The 20131-nt window shown below is 42.3% G+C and overlaps 1 protein-coding gene across 13 annotated transcripts in view; it reads left to right on the plus strand.

Moving 5' to 3' along the window:
- The window catches only part of DOCK3 (dedicator of cytokinesis 3), a 139981-nt gene extending 121457 nt beyond the window's left edge, over nucleotides 1-18524 (plus strand). For 7 of the 13 annotated variants that reach the window (XM_083726440.1, XM_083726450.1, XM_083726446.1 and 4 more), the window contains 5 exons: nucleotides 4209-4327; nucleotides 5268-5355; nucleotides 11847-11969; nucleotides 12647-12729; nucleotides 14538-18524. In XM_083726440.1, coding sequence (XP_083582566.1) covers nucleotides 4209-4327; nucleotides 5268-5355; nucleotides 11847-11969; nucleotides 12647-12729; nucleotides 14538-15044 — 920 coding nt within the window. In that variant the 3' untranslated portion in view covers nucleotides 15045-18524. The remainder of the gene's footprint in view (nucleotides 1-4208; nucleotides 4328-5267; nucleotides 5356-11846; nucleotides 11970-12646; nucleotides 12730-14537) is intronic. The other 6 variants (XM_083726445.1, XM_083726451.1, XM_083726441.1 and 3 more) reach the window with 3 other exon arrangements.
- Nucleotides 18525-20131: the final 1607 nt, after the last annotated feature.

Consider the following 20131-nt stretch of genomic DNA (forward strand, 5'->3'; position numbering starts at 1 on the left):
AGTGCTGTCCTTACATTTACATAAAGCTGTTTGATCCAGTGGGAATTTCCAAGAACGTAAGGGAGGGAGGGGATTTTTTTCTTATTTCCTCTTCCACTCCCAGTGCTCCCTTCCAGTCAGCTCTAGGGGCTTAGGGTACACACTTGAACAGTGCAGGACATGATATGGGGGCTGCAAGGGAAAGGGGACATTTAGGGGAATTACCTCCCTCCCCATTCTATGCATGGAAGTCTTTGAGGGATCAAATCACCTTTTGTGAATAGAAGGACACCACCGGATACAACTCACAGTCAGGCTAGTATCCTTTTTAGCACATCTATGGCTAGGGAGGAGTAGACTCACTGTTCCTCAGTAGAGAGACCATATAATTCCAGTTATTAAGTTTTGAGGGACAAACAAGGGAAGGTTCTTGTTCTCGTGTCCTCCTTTTGGATTTTTTAGGGAATCTGATTGCCCACTGGTGCAGGGAAATGGTGGGTTTTCGGCGTTTGAGTATCAAGGTACCACTGTACTTCAAAGGCAGAGCACACCATTCCAAATATGGGACTGCTGCTCTTTTGCTGCATGTTTGCTGTAAGCATGTCATCTGAAATACACACTTCGGATGTGCACATGTATGCATTGTGTAAAGAAGCACTAGACTAATGGGCTTTCAGCAGGTCAGTTGCATATTTTGAAGTTGTCCATAAGCACCTGAATGAAACACAAACACAGCCACCACCATGATACCCTACCTGCAGATAGACATATTAACAAACAAACAAAAAAGAGTGGATGTATGACTTTTTGTCTACCAAGATACTATTCCAACAAGCTTGGCTGAACAGGTAGAATTTCCAAAGACCTGACAGTTACAAATAAGTAAAGTGCATTTTACACGATTTTCTTTAACGCCAAGGTTGCAGGTTCAATCCCTGTATGGACCAGCTGCATATTCCTGCATTGCAGGGGGTTGGACTAGATGATCCTCAGGGTCCCTTCCAACTCTACAGTGCTATGATTCTGCTATGATTCTTTAACTTTTAAAAGGAGCTTTTGACAAATACTGCCCTCTGTTGATGACTTGAAGTCACAAAATTAATAGAAAAGCTATCAGGAAACAACTGTTGTCAACCATGTTAGATGAGCAGCAAAGGTATTGTTTTCATGTGTTTTTCCAAATTGATGGTACTCAACAGCTTCATCTGTATTTCTAGGATAAATTGAGGAATATATTTTAAAAGGGGGAAATCAGCAATGTGCTTTGTGCCATAATACATTTACTGGTGCTCCTAAAAGATCAGTATTTTATATTTTGTGATGCAGAAGTAGGACTATCTGTGATATGTATGTGAGCAAAAGAGACAGTATAAAACATTAATGCTTACCTAAATGAACATTGTGAATGATAGGACGGTCAGATTATTTGTGTTCTGTGTTTGTGGTGAAAACATTTAATCATACAGTGGAGTTTGAATTTCTTTGAGCTTAATAACTTGAGGGAAACTCTAGAAAGTGTGAAGGTTTCTCCTGTACTGCTAACTATATTGTTTCTTCCTTTTGTGCTAAATCTCAGTCTATGACCTGCCTGCCATGCTTCCGTTCATGTGAAATCTGTACCAACTAGAAATAACACTTGTGTTTAATATTATTTGTGTGTGGTCAGATATTATTTGTGTGGTCATAGAAAGTTTGCAGAGGGGACCATGTGCATCAGATTCTGCACATTAATGCATCCAGTAGGGGAGATAGTTTCCATTGTTATCTTTTTTTAAAAAAAATGATATTTATTGAAGTTTCCATTTATACACATAAGCACATACCAACATACAAACATACACAAACAACAACAACAACAACAACAAAACAGGTATAATTACAGTCCCTTTCTTTCTTAAACCTTATTTCCCTGACCTCCTCACACCTCCCCCTTCTGTATTATAATTTCATTATTATCCGCTCAACAAGTTCTTATCTTATTTCTCAACCTTAACTTAGTAGTTTAATTAAATCATGCTGTTATTTTCCTTTTCTTCTTTCTTTCATTCCTCAATTTATTTTTAGAACCTTATGTCTATTTAATTTAAAAAACCCAATTTTAACTTAATCTTAAACCTTTTTCCTAAAGTCGACCCAAATTTCCCTTCCGCGATTTTCCCACCTTCCATAAAAATTACAAAAGATAAACATATAAACAAGATCTAAACAGATTATATTTTAACACCCTTTGGATTCCCAGATCCCCCCTCCGTTTCCCGGTTTTGATCCCCAAACCAATGTCCATCAGTACATCTATTCTCATCCTGGATCCCAAACGCCTGAGGCTTTTAACCCTCTCTCAGTTTCTCTCTGCCGGTCTTTTTGACAGTCCTTTGTTTTCAACACCAACTCTCGAAGAAGCCCTGTCCCAATAATGTCCATTTTTCTTCCAAACAGGCCTCTGTATTTAGAAGTGGAGCTCAAATTTTGTTTCTTAAATCTTTTGAATCTATATGACCCAAAAGCTCCAATTTCCATCTTAAACAAATTTATGCTACCAGGCCTCTGGTCTAGCTTGATCTTCCGCAACATTGTGGCTTCACCTTCAATTTCCAGCAAGTCCTTGTGTGTCTCTTGGGATTTATCAAACTTCATTTCCTCAGCTGCAGCTGCTTCTGTTCCAACTTCAAAGGCTTTTGGTTCAGAAACAAAAACTTGTATCAAGTCTCTTCCTGTTCCCATAAGATTGTTTACTGTATTATTCAGTGCTATTGCCCTTGTTGTCAAGATATCGCTCTGGTCCTGGAGCTTTCCCAGGAGATAGAAAGTCCTATTCAGCTCAGCGAGTATTTTTCCACTTACAGCCATTTCTTGCAATATCTCAAAAGTCCCCTCTAGGGGGACTCTGTTTACTTAGTGTCTTTCCAGTTTCAATCCAATAGACCAAATGTAACTTATTTTCCTTTACTCCTGACAATTTGTATCCAAATTAAAGAAAATCTAGCCAGCAGATTCACCAAAAACAACGTTTCCTTTTATTTCCCAGCTTTGACAGCTAGTTTGTCAGCTGTCAAAGTCTGTATCTTTTCAGCAGGGTCCCGGGGGGTTGCACTTTAGCTTAAGCCGATTCTTATCCTCCAGCAAAATCAATTGTACTGTCCAATCGCGAAGATATTAATTTTTCTTCCAAAAAGCCAAAGATGTTTCTCCCAACTTTAGTTATCTGGTCCTTGCTTTAGAATATCTACAAGATGGGGGGCGGACTTCCTTTTTACACCTCCCCCAATCGTACCGAATTTAAAAGAAAGAATTTCCCTTTTAAGTCCAATTTCCGTATTACTCACGGGTTGTTGCTTTTAGTCCGAATGTTTAAAGGAAAAAGTCAGCGCTCTCCGTCCATGGCATGCGGCTTCGCTCAGCAGGGGGAGCAGAGGACTCTCAGCACCACGCCGCTCCCCGTCCCCCGTTCCGTAGCCTTTAAAAAGGCTCCTTTGCGGGTCGGGGGGGCACTAATGGTGACCACCGAGTCACCACGTCCACAGGCATCCACACCTGTGGTTTTTAAGGGTCCCCGCGTCGCCGACGCGGCAGAACCCGATCCCTACTGAGCCGATTCCCTCCGGAGATCGGAGGGAATCCGCCATTAGATGTTGGTGCTAACCCGGAAGTCCAGTTTCCATTGTTATCATTACCTTAGGCAGCTGTGCATTTCAACCAGTACCATAATGAGTAGGATTTCCCCCATCAAAGATCATAATGCACTAATACACTATGCAGTGCCCAAACAAACATTCATCAAAATGGCAATATATGTCAATAGGAATCAAAACCCTTATGGGATAGAGATATATTGAGAAGCTCTGTGTTCTCATATTCTCATACTAAGCATAACTGCTTGTTAATTACACAGTTTGTGGAAGCACACTTCTTATGTTCTTACACCAGCAGTGTAAGAATGGATCTACCAAAGGCAGTTTTATTTTGGTAACATGGGGCTTTCAGAATGCATTCATTGACCTGCTAAGCGGTATTCTACAGACCCAGCAGCTTGTCTGTGTTGCTGTTTTTGTTATGCACTGAACACTAGAGCAGTGATTCCTGTGTGCCAGTTAAGCTCATTTCCATTGTACGCTAAAATGTTATGTTTCATAGTTGTGACTCATACATCTTAGGAAGACTAGGGGACTGGGCCAAAGAGCATCTCTGTTGTGTTTTGTCATGTGTACGTGATTGTTCTCACTTGTTTACAGGCTCTCCCTCTCTACCAGATAAGTATCGTCATAATCGGGAGCTGATGATGTTATTACCGATGCACCGAGACCGACCTAGCAGTGCCATGTACCCTGCAGCTATCATGGAAAATGGACAGGTAACGATTTCAGTATTGCTGTTTTTTTCTGAATGTGCCAGGACATGAAATTAGCAAACAGATCCATTTTCTGGTCAGGAAAGGGCAAATGTTTTGGAAATGGGAACTAATGGGAAGGAGGAACTTGCAGGTTACCTTACTTGGCAGGATAACTGTCCCCAGTCAGCTAGCCCACCTTTCCTGTCTGTCTTCCCTTCAGAAAAAGAGAGCGGGGGGGGGGGAGAAAGGGGTTCTGAATCCCATAGCTAGGATTCATGTGGGTAAGGTGAGTCAGGAAGGGAGATGGCTTTCGTGATTCCTGGCCAAAGGAGTAGCAGAGTAGCCAGCTGGTGGACATTTCAAACAGCAGACCTCAGCACACAGGGCTGGCAAGGCTGGGATTACCCTAGTCATAATGCACTAAAAATCCCAGGCAAAACTTATTGGCAATAACTGAGGGCAGACAGGCCATGCCTTTGACCAGCACCTCTATCATTGTACCTGTCAGCTTCCTGAGCAAATTCAATAAAAGAAATTGCAGCTTCTGCACCCTGAGCATGTGCTCCTCTCAGGGAGATCTGTAGAGCAGCCACTTTGGGGGGGTTGGAGGGTGTTCCTGCTCATTCCAGTCCAGTCTCAGTCTTGGGAGGTCCTTCCAGCAGAGGAATCAAGTTATACCCCAACCCCTGTCTCTTACTGGTGGAAGGGGCTTAACTGGAAAGTTCTCCAATGCCCTCCTTACTCTCCCTAGAGCATGATATTTATGGTAAAAAAATTATTCTGCCTTCATTCAAATTATTATTATATAGTCATAATAACATAGGCACAGAGATTGCCCTTGTAACATAAAACAAATGTAAACAATCGGATATCTTGTGAATCTTATTGGAGATATCAAACAGCATAGTTACAAACTGTTGTTTAAGAAGTGCAAGTATTTGTTGCCTTTCTTCTCTCTTAGCACCCAAACTTCCAGCGAGCCTTGCTCCAGCAAGTGATTGGACCGTGCAAACCCTGCAGCGATCCCAACCTTTCTGTTGCTGAAAAAGGTATTCCGTGCCCTATTTTATATTATTTACTTAGGACACTTATTTCAGGCATTGCTTTTTGCTGCTTTGCTGGATCCAGTATCTACAGCTAGCGCTGAATGCTGTAGCACGGTTGCTGACATGAGCAAGACTCTGCTCAGAGATCTGCATTAGTGGGTGAAGTTCAAGGTGCTAGTATTGGCCTATAAAGCCCTAATCACTTGGAAGCCAGTTTATTTACAGGATCTCCTTACTTCATATGTACCCACTTGACCTCTCTTGACCCACTTGCAGAACTTGTAAGAAATTGCTTTTTTAGCGCGGCAGGACCTAAACTTTTGCACTCCCTGCCAATTTACATCAGGTTGAGTGGTGGCTTAGCTGTGTTCTTTCTGATGCCTGCTTAAAACTTTTTTGTTAAGCTAAACCTATCCAGATGTACATATATTGAATAAATTGTTTTCAACCCTATTTTTTTAGTTTGCTGCTGGTTTAAATTCTATGACCCGCCCTGAGACCTCCGGGTATAGGGCGGTATATAAATTCAGTAAATCAAATAAATAAATTATTTTTTTAATGTTTTAATTACTTGTTTTTAACTACTTTGCTGATAATTTTAATATTTCTTGTCAGCCCTTAGAGGTTTTGTTGCAGTCAAGCAGTATATAATTTTTTTGTTAAATACTATTAATTAATTAATTTTATTGTCTCGTTTTATGTTCATTCAAAGTGTTCTTATCACTATAATCTCTTAAAACCATGTGTATTTAGAACAAGCAGTTAATCACACAGCAACTGCCCAATCCATTTATACTCCTAGCAGAATATATACATTTGTGATTCATGTTTCAAATATGACAATCTCCTTCCTGCATAGAGATTATCTACATAAAGGGAAAATTTCAGTTATGAAGCAGCACTTTGGAAAGGTCAGTAATCCATAGGCCAGGGGTGGACGACTCTCAAGAGACGGCAATCTACTTTCAGAAACTGGCAATGATCTGGGTCAGCTCTAAATTGTTGAACTTTTTTTAGGGAGGAGAAAGGCCCCATTTTTAGTGGTTAAAAAACAGCTTTTTTGGAGGGAAAGGTTCCATTTTTGTGGGGGTTAAAGGCAAGGGACAAAGGGGTAAAGTCACTCACAAAAAGATCGCTATGGATGAAAACAGCAGCACAGAGAAAGCTCTGTCTTCCCTTCCAGAGATCAAACAATGAAGGGCGGTGCGGGGGGGGGCAGGGCAGGAGTCAGTTTTAGGGACACTAAGGAAAGGGAGCCAGAGATTGACCGCGATCTACCGAAACCTCACAGGGATCTACCAATAGATCACGATCGACCTGTTGGACATCCCTGCCATAGGCCATTGGAAGGGGAGTTGGTGTATATATCAACTGCACAACATATACAGCTGAAGATGCTTGGAATGCTCTCCCTAACCGGCTGAAAGCACATGTTTGGGAAAACCTGAAGACCTGTCACTTTCCCTTTTTAACACTGATTTTTCTTGACAGTAGAGTGACATTGAACACCTTAAAGCAAAATCTTTTCAATTATAGCTTCTCTGCTGATGAATCTAATCACTGAAGACAAACTCTGCAGCCAATGGTTTGGCCACTACAGGACAGCAGGGATTTTCAAAGATAGTTTAAGCATGAGCTAAGCCTTTATTTGGGATAAACCATCCAATAGCAGAATTGCACATTAGGTTTTCTAAGCATTTTAGTCTAAAATACGATAGACACAGCAGGGAGGAGGGTATCGAATTTGCCATCAGTTAAGATATTCCATGTTTTGTTTCTGGTTTTCATGTGTATTCTATACAGGTGGTGACCTTCAGATAGATAGTGATCAGTTTAGAGCAGTTTCAAAGCATGCACACAACTTGCTCATCCAGTGGCGGCAGCAGGAAGTCCGTACGTATAGGCTGAGTGAGAATGATGCCTGCTACGGACTCAAAAACTGTGGATTTAGGTTCTCAGTGAGAACAGAATAAGAAGGTTTGTTAAACAAATAGTGAATGGTAGCTTCATAACAAGGTGAATGTTGGGGTGGGAAACATAATTAATTCATTGTGGGGGTTATAGGCCCCACATAAACTATAATCCACAGCATTCTCCTCTACAACCAAGGCTGATGTATACTTTTTGCCAAGTCTTGTGATAGAACTCCCCTGTCGGTGAGATTCTGTTTGATGTTTGGCAATAAGATCAATGTTAAGGAGAGGTCTGGGCAAAGTCTTGTTTTCATTGCTATAGGTTTTTTTAAGCCTCTTATTTTCTGTTTGACTGCTACCATGAATTTTATAAGTGTGTTACCTTTATCAGGAAAATGCAACTTGTTTTGTCTCATTAATGTATAAGGAATTTTGTTTTGTTTTTTGTTTTAAAAAAAGGTTTGGGACCAGAGGAAAACAAACTTACCTCATCTTGGTCATCGCGGCACAGTAACAGGCTCTGTTCTGCATACTGAAATGTCTGTTCCTTGTTCTTTGTTACTGCTTCCTTCATCCTGCTTTTTTTTTAAAAAAAATCTGTAGTCTAAAAGATACCTTCTAGGTCTCCTAATAATGCTAATCTATCTAAACTGCTTTCCCATTTCCAGTGAAAGGTCAGCAGAGTAAGTTGATTGCTCCACCTAGTGGTTACAAGGCAGACAGCAACCTTTTGGGAGATTGGACTCCCAGCAAGAATCCAGTTCTGCTCCTGCCATTGGTTGCTACTGCTCTCGCTGATCTTTCAGGTTTTCTCTCTGAATTTCTTCTGTGACAGAAAAGGAAAAAATTAGGAGCTAATAATAGTCCTCTTTCCCTGTGGCCATGTTCCCCTTTGTTTCCCTACACTCCCCTGAAGGAGTTGTGGTGATTGCTCCTTTAAAGAAGGCTACTAAGGCAGAATGGGAGAAATCCCCAAAATATAAAAAGCTGTACCTATTGTGAATACATTTTACACCTTGGAAACTGAATTCACTGACTCCCTTAAAACCCCTAGCATGTATTGTCCTATTTCTCTCTTAGTTTCTGAAAATCTACTTCCCAGAGGTGGGGATTCACAATTAAAGGACACCACTGAATGCAGATTGAACTATGCAATCCATAAAACACATGAAGCCCCCACCCTGCCCATTAGAGCAGCACAAACAGCCTCTGTTTTTATCTAAACATCTATAAGATAAGCTCTTAGATGAGCCCTTAGACCCATCAAACCAGGATACAAGTTGCACATGTCAAACCCTACTAAAAATCCATTGCTCAGCTGCCTTCATAGCAGATGCTACTATGGATACCTCTCAATGTGCTTCTTGAGCCCTTGTAGCAGATGTGGTCACCAGATGCACTTAATGCTCAAACACTGGGATGTAGACACTCTTATGCCAGCCTCTCCATTGCGTCATATGCAGGAGGCAAGCTTCTCAGGGAGGATGCCCTAAAGGACATCTTAGTCTAGATGACAAGTGGAAGGTATTGCTAGCATACAAGACGGACAACAAGCGGCAGAATAGGCACCATTCTCCACATTTCTACAATCAGTCCTTTTAGAACTACTGACGAGTTCCTGGTCAGTTAAAAAAAAAGCCGTATCTCCCCAACTTATCACCTAATACATTTTGGAGAACTCCTGTACACCACCAAAAGCCTCATCTCCTTAGCCCTGGAAAGATTTCAGAAAGCAAATCTGCAGTACAGCCTTAGCCAGTGTGGTGTAGTGGTTAAGAGCGGTAGTCTCGTAATCTGGGGAACCGGGTTCGCGTCTCCGCTCCTCCACATGCAGCTGCTGGGTGACCTTGGGCCAGTCACACTTCTTTGAAGTCTCTCAGCCCCACTCACCTCACAGAGTGTTTGTTGTGGGGGAGGAAGGGAAAGGAGAATGTTAGCCGCTTTGAGACTCCTTAAAGGGAGTGAAAGGCGGGATATCAAATCCAAACTCTTCTTCTTCTCTTCTTAGCCCTCATTCAGGCCAATATACCGTAATGGTGGTGGCACATGTCCTTGGCCTCTGCATCTCAGCAACTCCTTGGGTGAAGCACCGTGCTTGGCCCCTCCAGTGGGCCCTACTGCCATTTCCGAAAAACATTGCCCTCAGCAGGCGCCTTCACATCAGGCTGTCACCCCAGCTCCATCACAGCCTGCAATGGTGAACTGACCTAGTCATCTTGAGGAGGGACTCCCCATTCCAGGACTCCCAGCAAATGATGCCAGCCTCGTCTGTTGGGGCACACATTGCAGGAATCTCTCAGTCCAGGGCCAGTGGTCTGCAGCAGAATCCTCCATGAGCATCAACTAGCTGGAGCTTTGAGCCACCCACATAGCCCTTCTGCACCTTGCACAACATCTCTCTCTCTGGAACATGTATGTACATCTGGACAGACAATACCAAAGCCAAATGAAGCATCAACAGACAAGGTTCAGCTTGATCCCTGAATCTGCAGCAAGAAACAACCCTCCTCTTGGACTAGGCAGAGATCAACATTCAATCAGTCACAACTACTGAACACATATACAGACTAAAGAACACTCGGGCAAACCAGGCAGAGTGGAGCCTGAAGCCCCACTTGTTTTCCAACTACTCCAGCAAAGCTTCAGCCAATGCAAAATCAATCTCTCTATATCTAATAGGGATTGCCAACTTCCACAGTTCTTCACCAGGTTTCACACCCCATCAGTGGAGGCCTGGAGCACTCTGCTCTCCCCCTGGCCACAGGGTCAACTCTATGCTTTCCCTCCAACTCCCATACTCCCATGGGTCCTCAGGAAAATCAGGGAAGAAAAGGCAAGAGTGCTCCTCATCACTTGGTTCTGGCCACATTGTCCTTGGTTTCCGCAGGTACTGAGCCTAGCACTCTCCTCTCTGTGGCGACTCCCCCAACTACTGGACATCCTAATTCAAGGTCTGATCCTTCACCCAGATCCTGCCTGGTTGCATCTGGCTGCATGGTTTTTGACCAGAGATGGCTGACAGATGGATCTCACTCCAGACATCATAGATATTCTGCTGCACTGCGGAAAGTCTTTGACTCTACATATCTGCCAGTTCACCTCGAAATCTTTCCTCCTGAGGTGCTCTACTGAAGGGTGTAAAGTCAATAACCCTGGTATCTACCATCTTAGAATTCCTTCAAGATGACCAGAGAAAAGGCCTGAAACCCAGTGTGCTAAAACAACAGGCAGCGGTGGTCTCCTCCATTCTCTCAAGGCTGCACTCCCCTTCCTTCTCCTCTCACCCACTCCTGAAACACTTTCCCCAGGGAGCATCTCTTAAATGCCCTCTGACCTTCCATAGATTCCCCTCCTGGGACCTTCACAGGGTTCTCTCTGTGCTTCAACACCCTCTTTTTTTTAACCTCTCAGCAAGGTGGCTCCTTTCTTTGAAAATAGTCTTCCTCATCGCAATCACCTCAGCCTGCAGAGTCTCCAAGTTGAATGCTCTTTCTGTTGCCAAACACCTCTGTGTCTTCTATAGAAGCAGAGTAGTGCTAAGGACTGAGACCCCCAAGTGTCTCCTGCAGATTCCATCTCCGGAAGGAGATGGTTCTTCTCTCCTTCTGTCCATCCCTACTCCATCCTCTGGAAAAGGCCTGACATTCCCTGGATGTCTGCAGAACCCTGAAGATTTACACTGGTGGAACGAAAGCCCATAGGCTAACTGAAACCCTGTTTGTATCCTTCCACCCACCCTCAGCAGGCAGGAAGATGTCCTCTTCCACGCTTTCTAGGTGGATCAGGGCATGTATAGCGCTGGCCTAAGAGGTGCAGTGGTCTTCAGCACACCATGGCTCATTCCACAAAAGCCACAGCAGCCAGGGCTATGTTTTCCTCTCCTGCTTTTCTACAGGAGACCTGCAGGGCAGCTACTTGGGCAGCACCCAGGACCTTCAAGCACTGCCGCCTGGATACCTACTCACCCTCAGACGCAGCTTTGGGCAGAAGGGCTCTGCAACAGGTCCTCCCGCTATGAAGCTGCACTCTCTCCTTAGAAAGATTTGCTACTGTGTGTCCTGCTGACCCTTTCACTGGAAATGGGGAAAAGTACAGTTGTACCTACCTGAAAGGTAGCTTTCCATTTCTTGATGAAAGGCCAGCAGACCCTGCCCTAGTTGGTTTGGCTGCAGGATTCTTGTCATTAGCACAGTCACATTGACATTAGGAAGTAGCATGTTTTTTTGTTCTTTCTATTCTTACACTCCTGGCTGTCAAGCTTGGCGAGTCTGCATGCTGGGAGTCCTACCTCCCAAAATGTTGCTGTCTGCCTTGTGACCGCTAGGTGGAGCCATCACCCCACTCTGCTGACCTTTCACTAGGAAATGGAAAAACTACACTTCAGGTAGGTACAACTCCTATTTTTCTCGTGATCAAGAAGTGCACAGTTCTTTTACCACTCGCTGCCTTCAGAGCAGGACATAACCTAACAGTTTGGGGCCAGTCCCAAAACTCACTTGATTCAGTGAGTTTAAAAAGTCAGCCTTCAGTCCCATCAAATATTACAGCATTACCCAAATTCAATCTGTTTCCATCCTTCAGCTGTTCCAGCAGCACCAAGCAGCTGGAGTCTGGACAGCGGCACCAGAGAGGCCTTGCCATTCCTGTCTACTCATGTTGGGAGCATCCTGGCCCCTCCAGTACCTCCCCGAAGCCTGCCCCATGGTAAGGAAATGGCCAGTAGGTCTGCAGAAGAAATCCTGCACTAATGCCCAATTAAACCATGTGAAAGCAAACAGTGCCACCTGTTTGCCTTCTGAAAAATGAAGAAGGAGTAAAAGGAAGAGAAGGCTACACCAACTCTCTTGGCTGATGATTTCATAAATCTTTAAAAAACCAAAAAAAAGCAGTACTCTAAATGTGCTTTGGGACTGGAATTGGGCTTAAGAGTGATGTACACTAGCCCAGTGTCTTGCTAAGAGCTGTACAGTACAATTCCATGCATGTTTACTCAGAAGTAAGTCACATTGAGTTCAGTGGGACTTACTACAAGGTTAGCGTGTATGGGATTGCAGCCTAGGTTTAACAAATAAAACATTGAGCTCCAGTTATTGAAGATAAATTAAGGTTTCAGATATTTAATGCTAAAGAGCCTGTTGTCTTGCCACGGGAGCCTTGATATGATAACTGTGTGTGTTACACTGTGTTGCTGCCTTCATTTGCTGTTTGTTGTTGTGTACATCGAGTTACAATTTACCATGTAAAATAATTGGTTTCTAGGAAACTGACACTGCACTATCAGGACATATCTGTCTAACTAGCATCACAGGACATTTAAGAGTTGGAAATGCTATTTCTGACTTACTGCTCGCAGATAACCTTTTCCATTTATCTCATTTAAGGTCACTACTCGCTGCATTTTGATGCCTTCCATCACCATCTTAATGATGCCCCCCCAGCACTGCCTGCACGGACGCTACGTAAGGTAAAACTATATCTCAAATTGCAGAACCACCCTCTGATTCAGCCAGCATACTGAGAGCAATTCTGTAATCCACCTCTTTGTTTATTTATACTGATTTACTCTACTGTACGCCCTGTGATATTACCGGGAGATTTATCACCTTGCTAAACTTGATGAGGTGGGAAAGGGTGTTTCTCCTGCTTGCTTATTTAAAACAGTTAAAAGATGCTCAAGCTGTTATAGCAGTGTGTGGTAAGCCCACATTTCCTGAGAGTTAGGGTACTCTGAAAGCAGCAAGGGGAGCCTTTTCAAAGCACTTTCCCTGATTGACTTTCAAAATGCTCTTCCTATTTAAGCATGGGTCTCTTTGAAACCACATCTGTGCCAGCAGGAATTGCACTTTCAAAGCACTCTTCTTGCTGCTTTGAGAATGGTCCATCCCCAAAGAAATATGGCCTTAATTCTCACTGCTATGAGTACTCAAAAGGGTTTGTTTTTTTTAAGTTAAAGAAGCATTGGGAGGCCTCAGCTACTGCTTGAAAACTCTGAGGAAAATTTGCTCATCCACCCCATTTTCAGGGATTTCAGGAAACTGGCAGAATGTGCAGGTTGGTCTATGGTTGAGGGCAGTTAAAGTGTCTGGAGGTAAGGGTGGGGAAATGAAAACAGAAGGAATTGGCCTCCTTAATTCCCCAACAGCTATTGCATTCCGGAGGAAAGCTTCTGATTGGCGGGATGTGCTCCTTGAAGTTGTCTTCCCACACTGTTCACCTTACCTCCGGCAGCTATATACAGTAACAGAACAGCAGCCAGCCTCAATCCTGAGCCCTTTAGTACTATAGCACAGCACAGGTTTTAGAAGGGCAGAAGAGAGAAGAAAAGTAGCCTCTTGCAAACCCCAGTACTAAAAGTTAAAAGTGGACATGGAGCGGCACGTGGTACCTGTAAAATCTGTTGCTATGTACATGCACCAATACTCAAAATATTCATCCTGCTCTTACTATGTGAAATTGTAATGATAGAGAGCTCAGCTGCACAATATGGATAGGGGTTGAAGTAAAGCCTTGAAAATCTGTTCTAAAGTGCATTGTTGCTGCAAATTAAAATTAACTTTGAAAGTATATGTTTATTCTTAGTAAGTGCTTTGATTTTGGAATATCTGAGTATACCAGGGTAGCAGACAATACTATGTAGGGGAGTGTTTTATTTATTTTGTTTATTTTATATGCCAGCCTTCATCCGAGGATCGCAGGGCAATTTACAATATAAAAATACATAACTATAGGCTGTATTGGATACAGTGACTGATGCAAAGAACAGGACTTCTATGTATTGATAGCAATTGTGTAGAAGAGGAAATTTTGATAGCTGCACCATCTTAAATACCCTACACTTTCTATAATTAAAGGCAGATGAATCTTGCCCTCCTTCCTATCTGATCACTTTATTGTTGTAAATATCAAGAAGGCAAGAGTTAGCCACCACACAATTGCGATTGTTTTGGTTCAGTTTAATTTCCCTGTACCTCAGGGTATTATTACACTGCGGGTGTTTCCGTTTGGAAAGCTAGAGAAGGCAGAGAATACGTATTTCATAGCTGTCAACTCTTCCCTTTTCTTGCGAGGAATCCTATTCGGAATAAGGGAATTTCCCTTTAAAAAAGGGAAACGTTGACAGCAATGATATTTGTTTATATTTGAACACAAAATCTATAAAACAGTAATTAATGTTCTGTGATCGGTGTGGGACGAATTAACCACGGAAGTGCAGAAATATTTCTTTGTATGTTTTGACATACGTATGAATGTTCTGTGTCGTTTTTTAAACAGTCACCACTTCATCCGATTCCTGCATCACCCACAAGCCCCCAGTCTGGCCTGGATGGAAGCAACTCTACCCTCTCAGGCAGCGCAAGCAGTGGCGTCTCCTCGTTAAGTGAAAGTAACTTTGGGCATTCATCTGAGCCCCCTCCTCGAACAGACACTATGGATTCTGTCCCTAGCCAGGCGTGGAATACTGATGAAGACTTAGAGACACCCTACCTTCCCGTCAGGTATAGTCTCTCAGAGCCTGATGTCCTGGAAACACTCAAATCCCAGCCGTGCCGAAGCCACTCTGCCCCATCGGGAGTCATTCCTCAGGACGCTGTGGACCCTCCAGCTCTACCCCCTAAACCATATCACTCCCGCCTTCCAAACATGGAAAACGAGGAGGGGATGATCTTGGAAGAGGATGAAAAACACCGGGCGCTACATCGCAAAATTTCCCAGCCAACTAGCGGTGTGAAAGAGGAGCAAGCCAGAGTAGCGTGGGAGCGTGGCATCAGTGAGCAGTAGGCAGAAGGATGAGAGAAGACGGTTTGCATGATCATTCCAGGTCTGTGAAACCAGAAGGCAGATGTACCACAGGAGGCTTCAGAGAAGAGAAAAGTGAACTGCTTTATTCTCTGCTGCTGAGAGTTAATGACTGGAGCCAGAGATTGGGCCAGCATGTGCAGTTGCTGCTTTCCTTTTTATTTAATTTTATACTTTTAAGATTTTTAGTGTTTTGGGGTTTTGTCTATTTTTTTGCAGTGGGTGCTTCATTCCTTCTACAGTTTATCAGACAGCAGGAAGTGATATTAGCTATAGACACTTGCAGAAACTGAAAAGCATTAGGATTTTGAGGGGAGGGGGGATGTGGCATGGAATTTTTACAAGCTTTCCTTCCAGTTTTGAGATGCGCACAAGTTTTGAAGCAGTTGCACTAGGAATGTGTTTATTTGCTGTAGTAAGTGAATGCTAATTTTGAATTCAGGGATTCTGCGAAGCCAGAAGGTACAGAGTTTTAAAGGCACTGAAGAAACGAGATCTTCCAGGCTTGAGGCATATAAACTTATTTTGCAGTGGTCTCCTTGCATTGCCTCAGGTGTGCTGAAGCAATCTAACCAGTGCTGACTGGCTGCCATTTCTATTTTAAGGCAACATTTCACACAAACTCTTCTTGGCTTGGCATAGACTTTTTGATTTCCTGCTTTTTCCATTGTTATTCATCTGTATTTATTGATGCTACAGTATGAGGGAAACGCCTAACCATGGGACTTATAGCCCAGTCCTGGCCTCCCCATGCCTCTGGTTTTTGGCATTAGCATTTTAATTCCAGTCCAGGAAGTTGAGGAGGAGTATCTTATGTCAGAAACTAAGCTAGAATAAAAGGAAGGCTTGAGCACACGCCTGACAGTTGCTTTAAGGCTGACGATCTTGCATAGTCCAAACTACTCTCTGTTGTTGTACCATCCTCCTCACCCCAGAAAAGAAAGCCTCTCCTTGTTGCATTGCTACTGGACAAGATCAGTTCCAGTTACTTGTTCCAGTGTCATAGAAATACAGTGGTCTTCAGAAAATGTCCACTAAGTAAAAATTGTAGAAGCGGATGGAGGGGGGGATATTTTTATCCTTTTTAATAAAAAGTTTCTGAAATGTTTACAAAGGAGACGACTAAGGGTGTGCTATGGTGTGTAAAATCATGATTGACTGTTAGGGAACCTAGGGAATGGGGCGTTGCTTATATTTATATTCAAGAACCAGTGCAGCCAATTAACATGCCATAGTTGAACATTTTAACCAAAGGAACTGTGGGGCAAGCTGCCATGAAGTATATGAGTTTGAAATGTAGCTAAGTTTGGGAATGGTGCTGGAAAATATGGGATGAAAAGGAATATTAACACATATTAAGCAATATGGCAAGGATTTGCATATTCAAATGAATAATGCAAGATAACAATACTTGAAAGTTGTTAGGGTTTTAGTCAGCATTTTTTAAATCCATGTCATCCCAACACCTTAATAATGGCAAAGTTATATTTAATCAAGATCCAGTTTTGCTGCCCTTCCCACTGGTGGCTAAAAAAATATATGAATCTGTTTATTTTTACAATTTTTGTAGTGATACCCAGAAGCACATTATGAAATGTTTTATACTAAATGAGAAATCAGCACAGAAAATGTAAAGGATTGACTCAATTTCCAAAACAGCCAGTGACAGAAACATACAGAAGCTCAAATTCCTGGTTTCACTCTTCAATCAGTCACTATATATATTATAAAGAAACAAAAAAAAATATACCGTATGTACCTTGTATGACTGAAATGGCTTTTTTCTGAGGTAAGCTGCTAATGTATTTTCCCCCAAGCTCTGTCCAATGTAAACACACAGTAGCTCCGTCCTTATATTTTAACGAAACACCATGGCATTAAAAACTTGCCTAGTTTTATTTTTGAGTTTGCACTAGATAGAAAATACATTTGTATTGCCTCTTTCCTTTGATCCACAACCATCATTTCCCTCTCTTAAGTCAAAGTGGCTTTGCAGTGCCATCAGAAAGAAGTATCTCCTGTCAGGCACAATTTAAATGCAGGTCCTATACTTCCAGTTAAGATTAGAATGTCAAACATAAATGTTACCCACTTAGAGCTCCAGGAAGTTTTTTTTTTAAAAGACATAACATCTTTTTTAGAGACTAGCAGTACAAACCTATGGATTTTCTCCTTATAGTAGGTTGCTTAGAGGATTGCAACCCACAGTATGGCTAGGGTGTTTGCTGTTGGTACCTGAAAGCAGGTTGTTGTTGTTTTTACAAGTAAGGTAATGAATTGGCAGGTGTAAGCAAATATCAGCTACTTTCATAACACTCAACCTTCAGATTCCATTGAGGGAAGCAAATTTAGATGTAGTAACTGAAGCTTTCCAATTTCTACATAATGTTTGGTGTGCTTTGGTGGCTTTCTAAAAGGAAGTTCTCTATGTGTGTACATGGATGCAATTTTAAAATGAGTTTCCACTGTATTGCACTTGGCAAGAACTTAGCATCCGATAAATCAGGATGCATTTCCAGTTGCTGAATTGGGTATCCTATGCTGCATTGCTAAAATTACTTACTAGATATTCAGGCCACCAGCACAAGCCCCATTGAGAGGGGGGAATATGTGCTGACATGGCTTTGAAAGCCAACCTATAAAAAGCAAAATGGAAACATATCTTTGGACAACAAAGTAGCACATACAATCATGGTACTTTGGAATAGGTATAAACTGCTCCAAAATATGGTGTTCTTGTCCTTTGCCTGAAGTAGAAGGAAGGTTTAAAGACATGGGTGGTTGAAAAATAGGAAGAAGTAATTCCTGTTTGTAATAGGAAATATAATTGGATTTTGTTGCCATAGCAAAGGTATAGGGATTCTTTCCCTCACAAACATCCCCACACTCATTTCCCCCCTTTACTCTGTAAAAGGGGACTAAATCATATCTTTCCTAAAGAAGAACGAGTGAGCAGGAAATTTAGGGAGGTGATATCATGTTGCTTAATTTGTTTCCCCATCATGTTACATGTAAATATCCCACGAATGCTGTGTATTTGTACAGGAAATTGAGCAAAAAATGTATAGATTGTGATGTCTGACTGGTACTCTGCCCTGTAAATGTATTTTTAACCTATGGCAATCTGTTGTTGTTTAAAACAACGGCAACCACAATCCCTCCCCCAGCCAGTTCTCTTTTTGTGTATTCATGTTCGGAAAACCTATCATAACTGTAAGGAAAAGGAAACCTTAAAAGGAAAACAAAATATTTGTACCAGAGTCCTAAAGATATTTCATTGTATATATTGTGATAGCATGTTTCTGGAACCAACAAATAAGTGATGTGAATTTTAGGTGTAAATATCTGCTGTTTTGTTTTGGATTTTTTCCCCCTTCCCTTCCCCCTTCACTCAACTGCTGTGATGTTGAATTAAAAATTAATACTTGATATTAAAAAGCATTGAGCAGATGCTCCAAGGTACCCATGAGATATTTATTCAGATGCCACAATGTATCTTACATATAAAAGCTGGTGCTCAGTAAACTCTCATGATGTTGATCTCCTACAGATTTCCTGTTCAGGTGCTGTCAATTGAAATTACACACCAATAAGTTTAGGGGTGGGAAACTATTGAAAAATCAGGAAAATGGGAAGAATGCTGCAATCTACTTCATAGGGAAATTGATATGATCATCTGTTATTAACTAACCGTGTTTTACCCAGCAGTATTATCCCTTACTAAAAATACTTTCCCCAAGATTTGTGGGTACCATTTTCACTTTTTTTAAAAAAAAGCATTGTAACCAGTAAATCCCTAGATGATGAAACCTTGTTGCTAGAAGAAAAGGGGATACTTGCTTCTCGCTAGAAAAGGTTTTCATCTTGTTTTATGGGACCCAAAGAGGTAGAATAATCTCACACCTAGTGAACTGAAGGCCCTGCAGAATACTCATGGATTCTCTGACTGGCTTTCTCTAATGTTTTAGCACTCTGTGACAGCCAATTACCACCGTGTGTCCAAGTTCATTGAAATAGCTTGGCCATGCCCCCCCCCTTTGTTGCCAATCACAAGCTGCATTGGTTTTGCCTTTAGACTCCTCTTCTATCAAAACAGAAACATGCCGTACATCTGAGCAGTAACCACACCAGGAAGCAGCTTCTGGAGCTGGATTTAGAGTGTTGGCAGCAACTTTCCTACTCACGGAAAAACAGTGTAAGGCCCAGAATAGGGAATGCCCCATCACACATAACGAGAATTATTGCAGATAAATTCAGAAGCAGAAAACCATGTGCAACACATGGAAAACAGGCATGCCTAATACCTTTTGAGTCAGACTGAATGGATGAAAGATAGGAATGGAACAAAAACAGCAGCTCAACCCATCACTTAGCAAATATATGGGGATTTGGATTTCTTCCTGGGCTCAGGTCTTTTTGTTAAGCTTTAGCCAGCTGATGAGTATAGTGAGGGTGCAATGTTGAATGTAGGAGACCCTGCTGCACATCTGCTAACAGGGTGGTCTTAGGGAAGTTGAACACACTCTACCTACGAACCTAAGACCCTGCTGGGTCAGGGCAAAGACCCATCTAGTCCAGCATCCTGCCCTCACAGCGGCCAACCACATGCCCATGGGAAGCCCACAAGTTGGACCTGAGTGCAGCAGCGCTCTCTCCACTTGTAATTCCCAGTGACTGGTATTCAGAAGCAGACCATCTCCACCAAAACCTATTCAGGAGGATTGTGAGGTCCTTTCCAGATACAGATAGATGCGCACACCATCAGACATCTTTCCTCTACTCAGCACATTTCCCAGCACTCAGAACAATGATTATTTTGTTGCTGAGATGGTATTGTCTCTTCCCCCTACCTCCACCTGATATAATAGTGAGTGCTATGTAGAATGTGGTTACGCAAGTATAAGTACCTATTGCAGTGTCTGTGACATCACTGGCAACAAGCAGCACAGCTCCTTTGTACGCCATTTTGTAACCTTTAATTTTGTTCCCTAATCTTGTCTTGAGGCTGAGCATTCTCCCGTTCAAACATGTATGCACTCTTTAAGCCCTTTAACAGCAACTTAAAATAC

The sequence above is a fragment of the Podarcis gaigeae genome, assembly GCF_964106915.1.
Source record: "Podarcis gaigeae genome assembly, chromosome: 2".
Lineage (NCBI taxonomy): Eukaryota > Metazoa > Chordata > Lepidosauria > Squamata > Lacertidae > Podarcis > Podarcis gaigeae.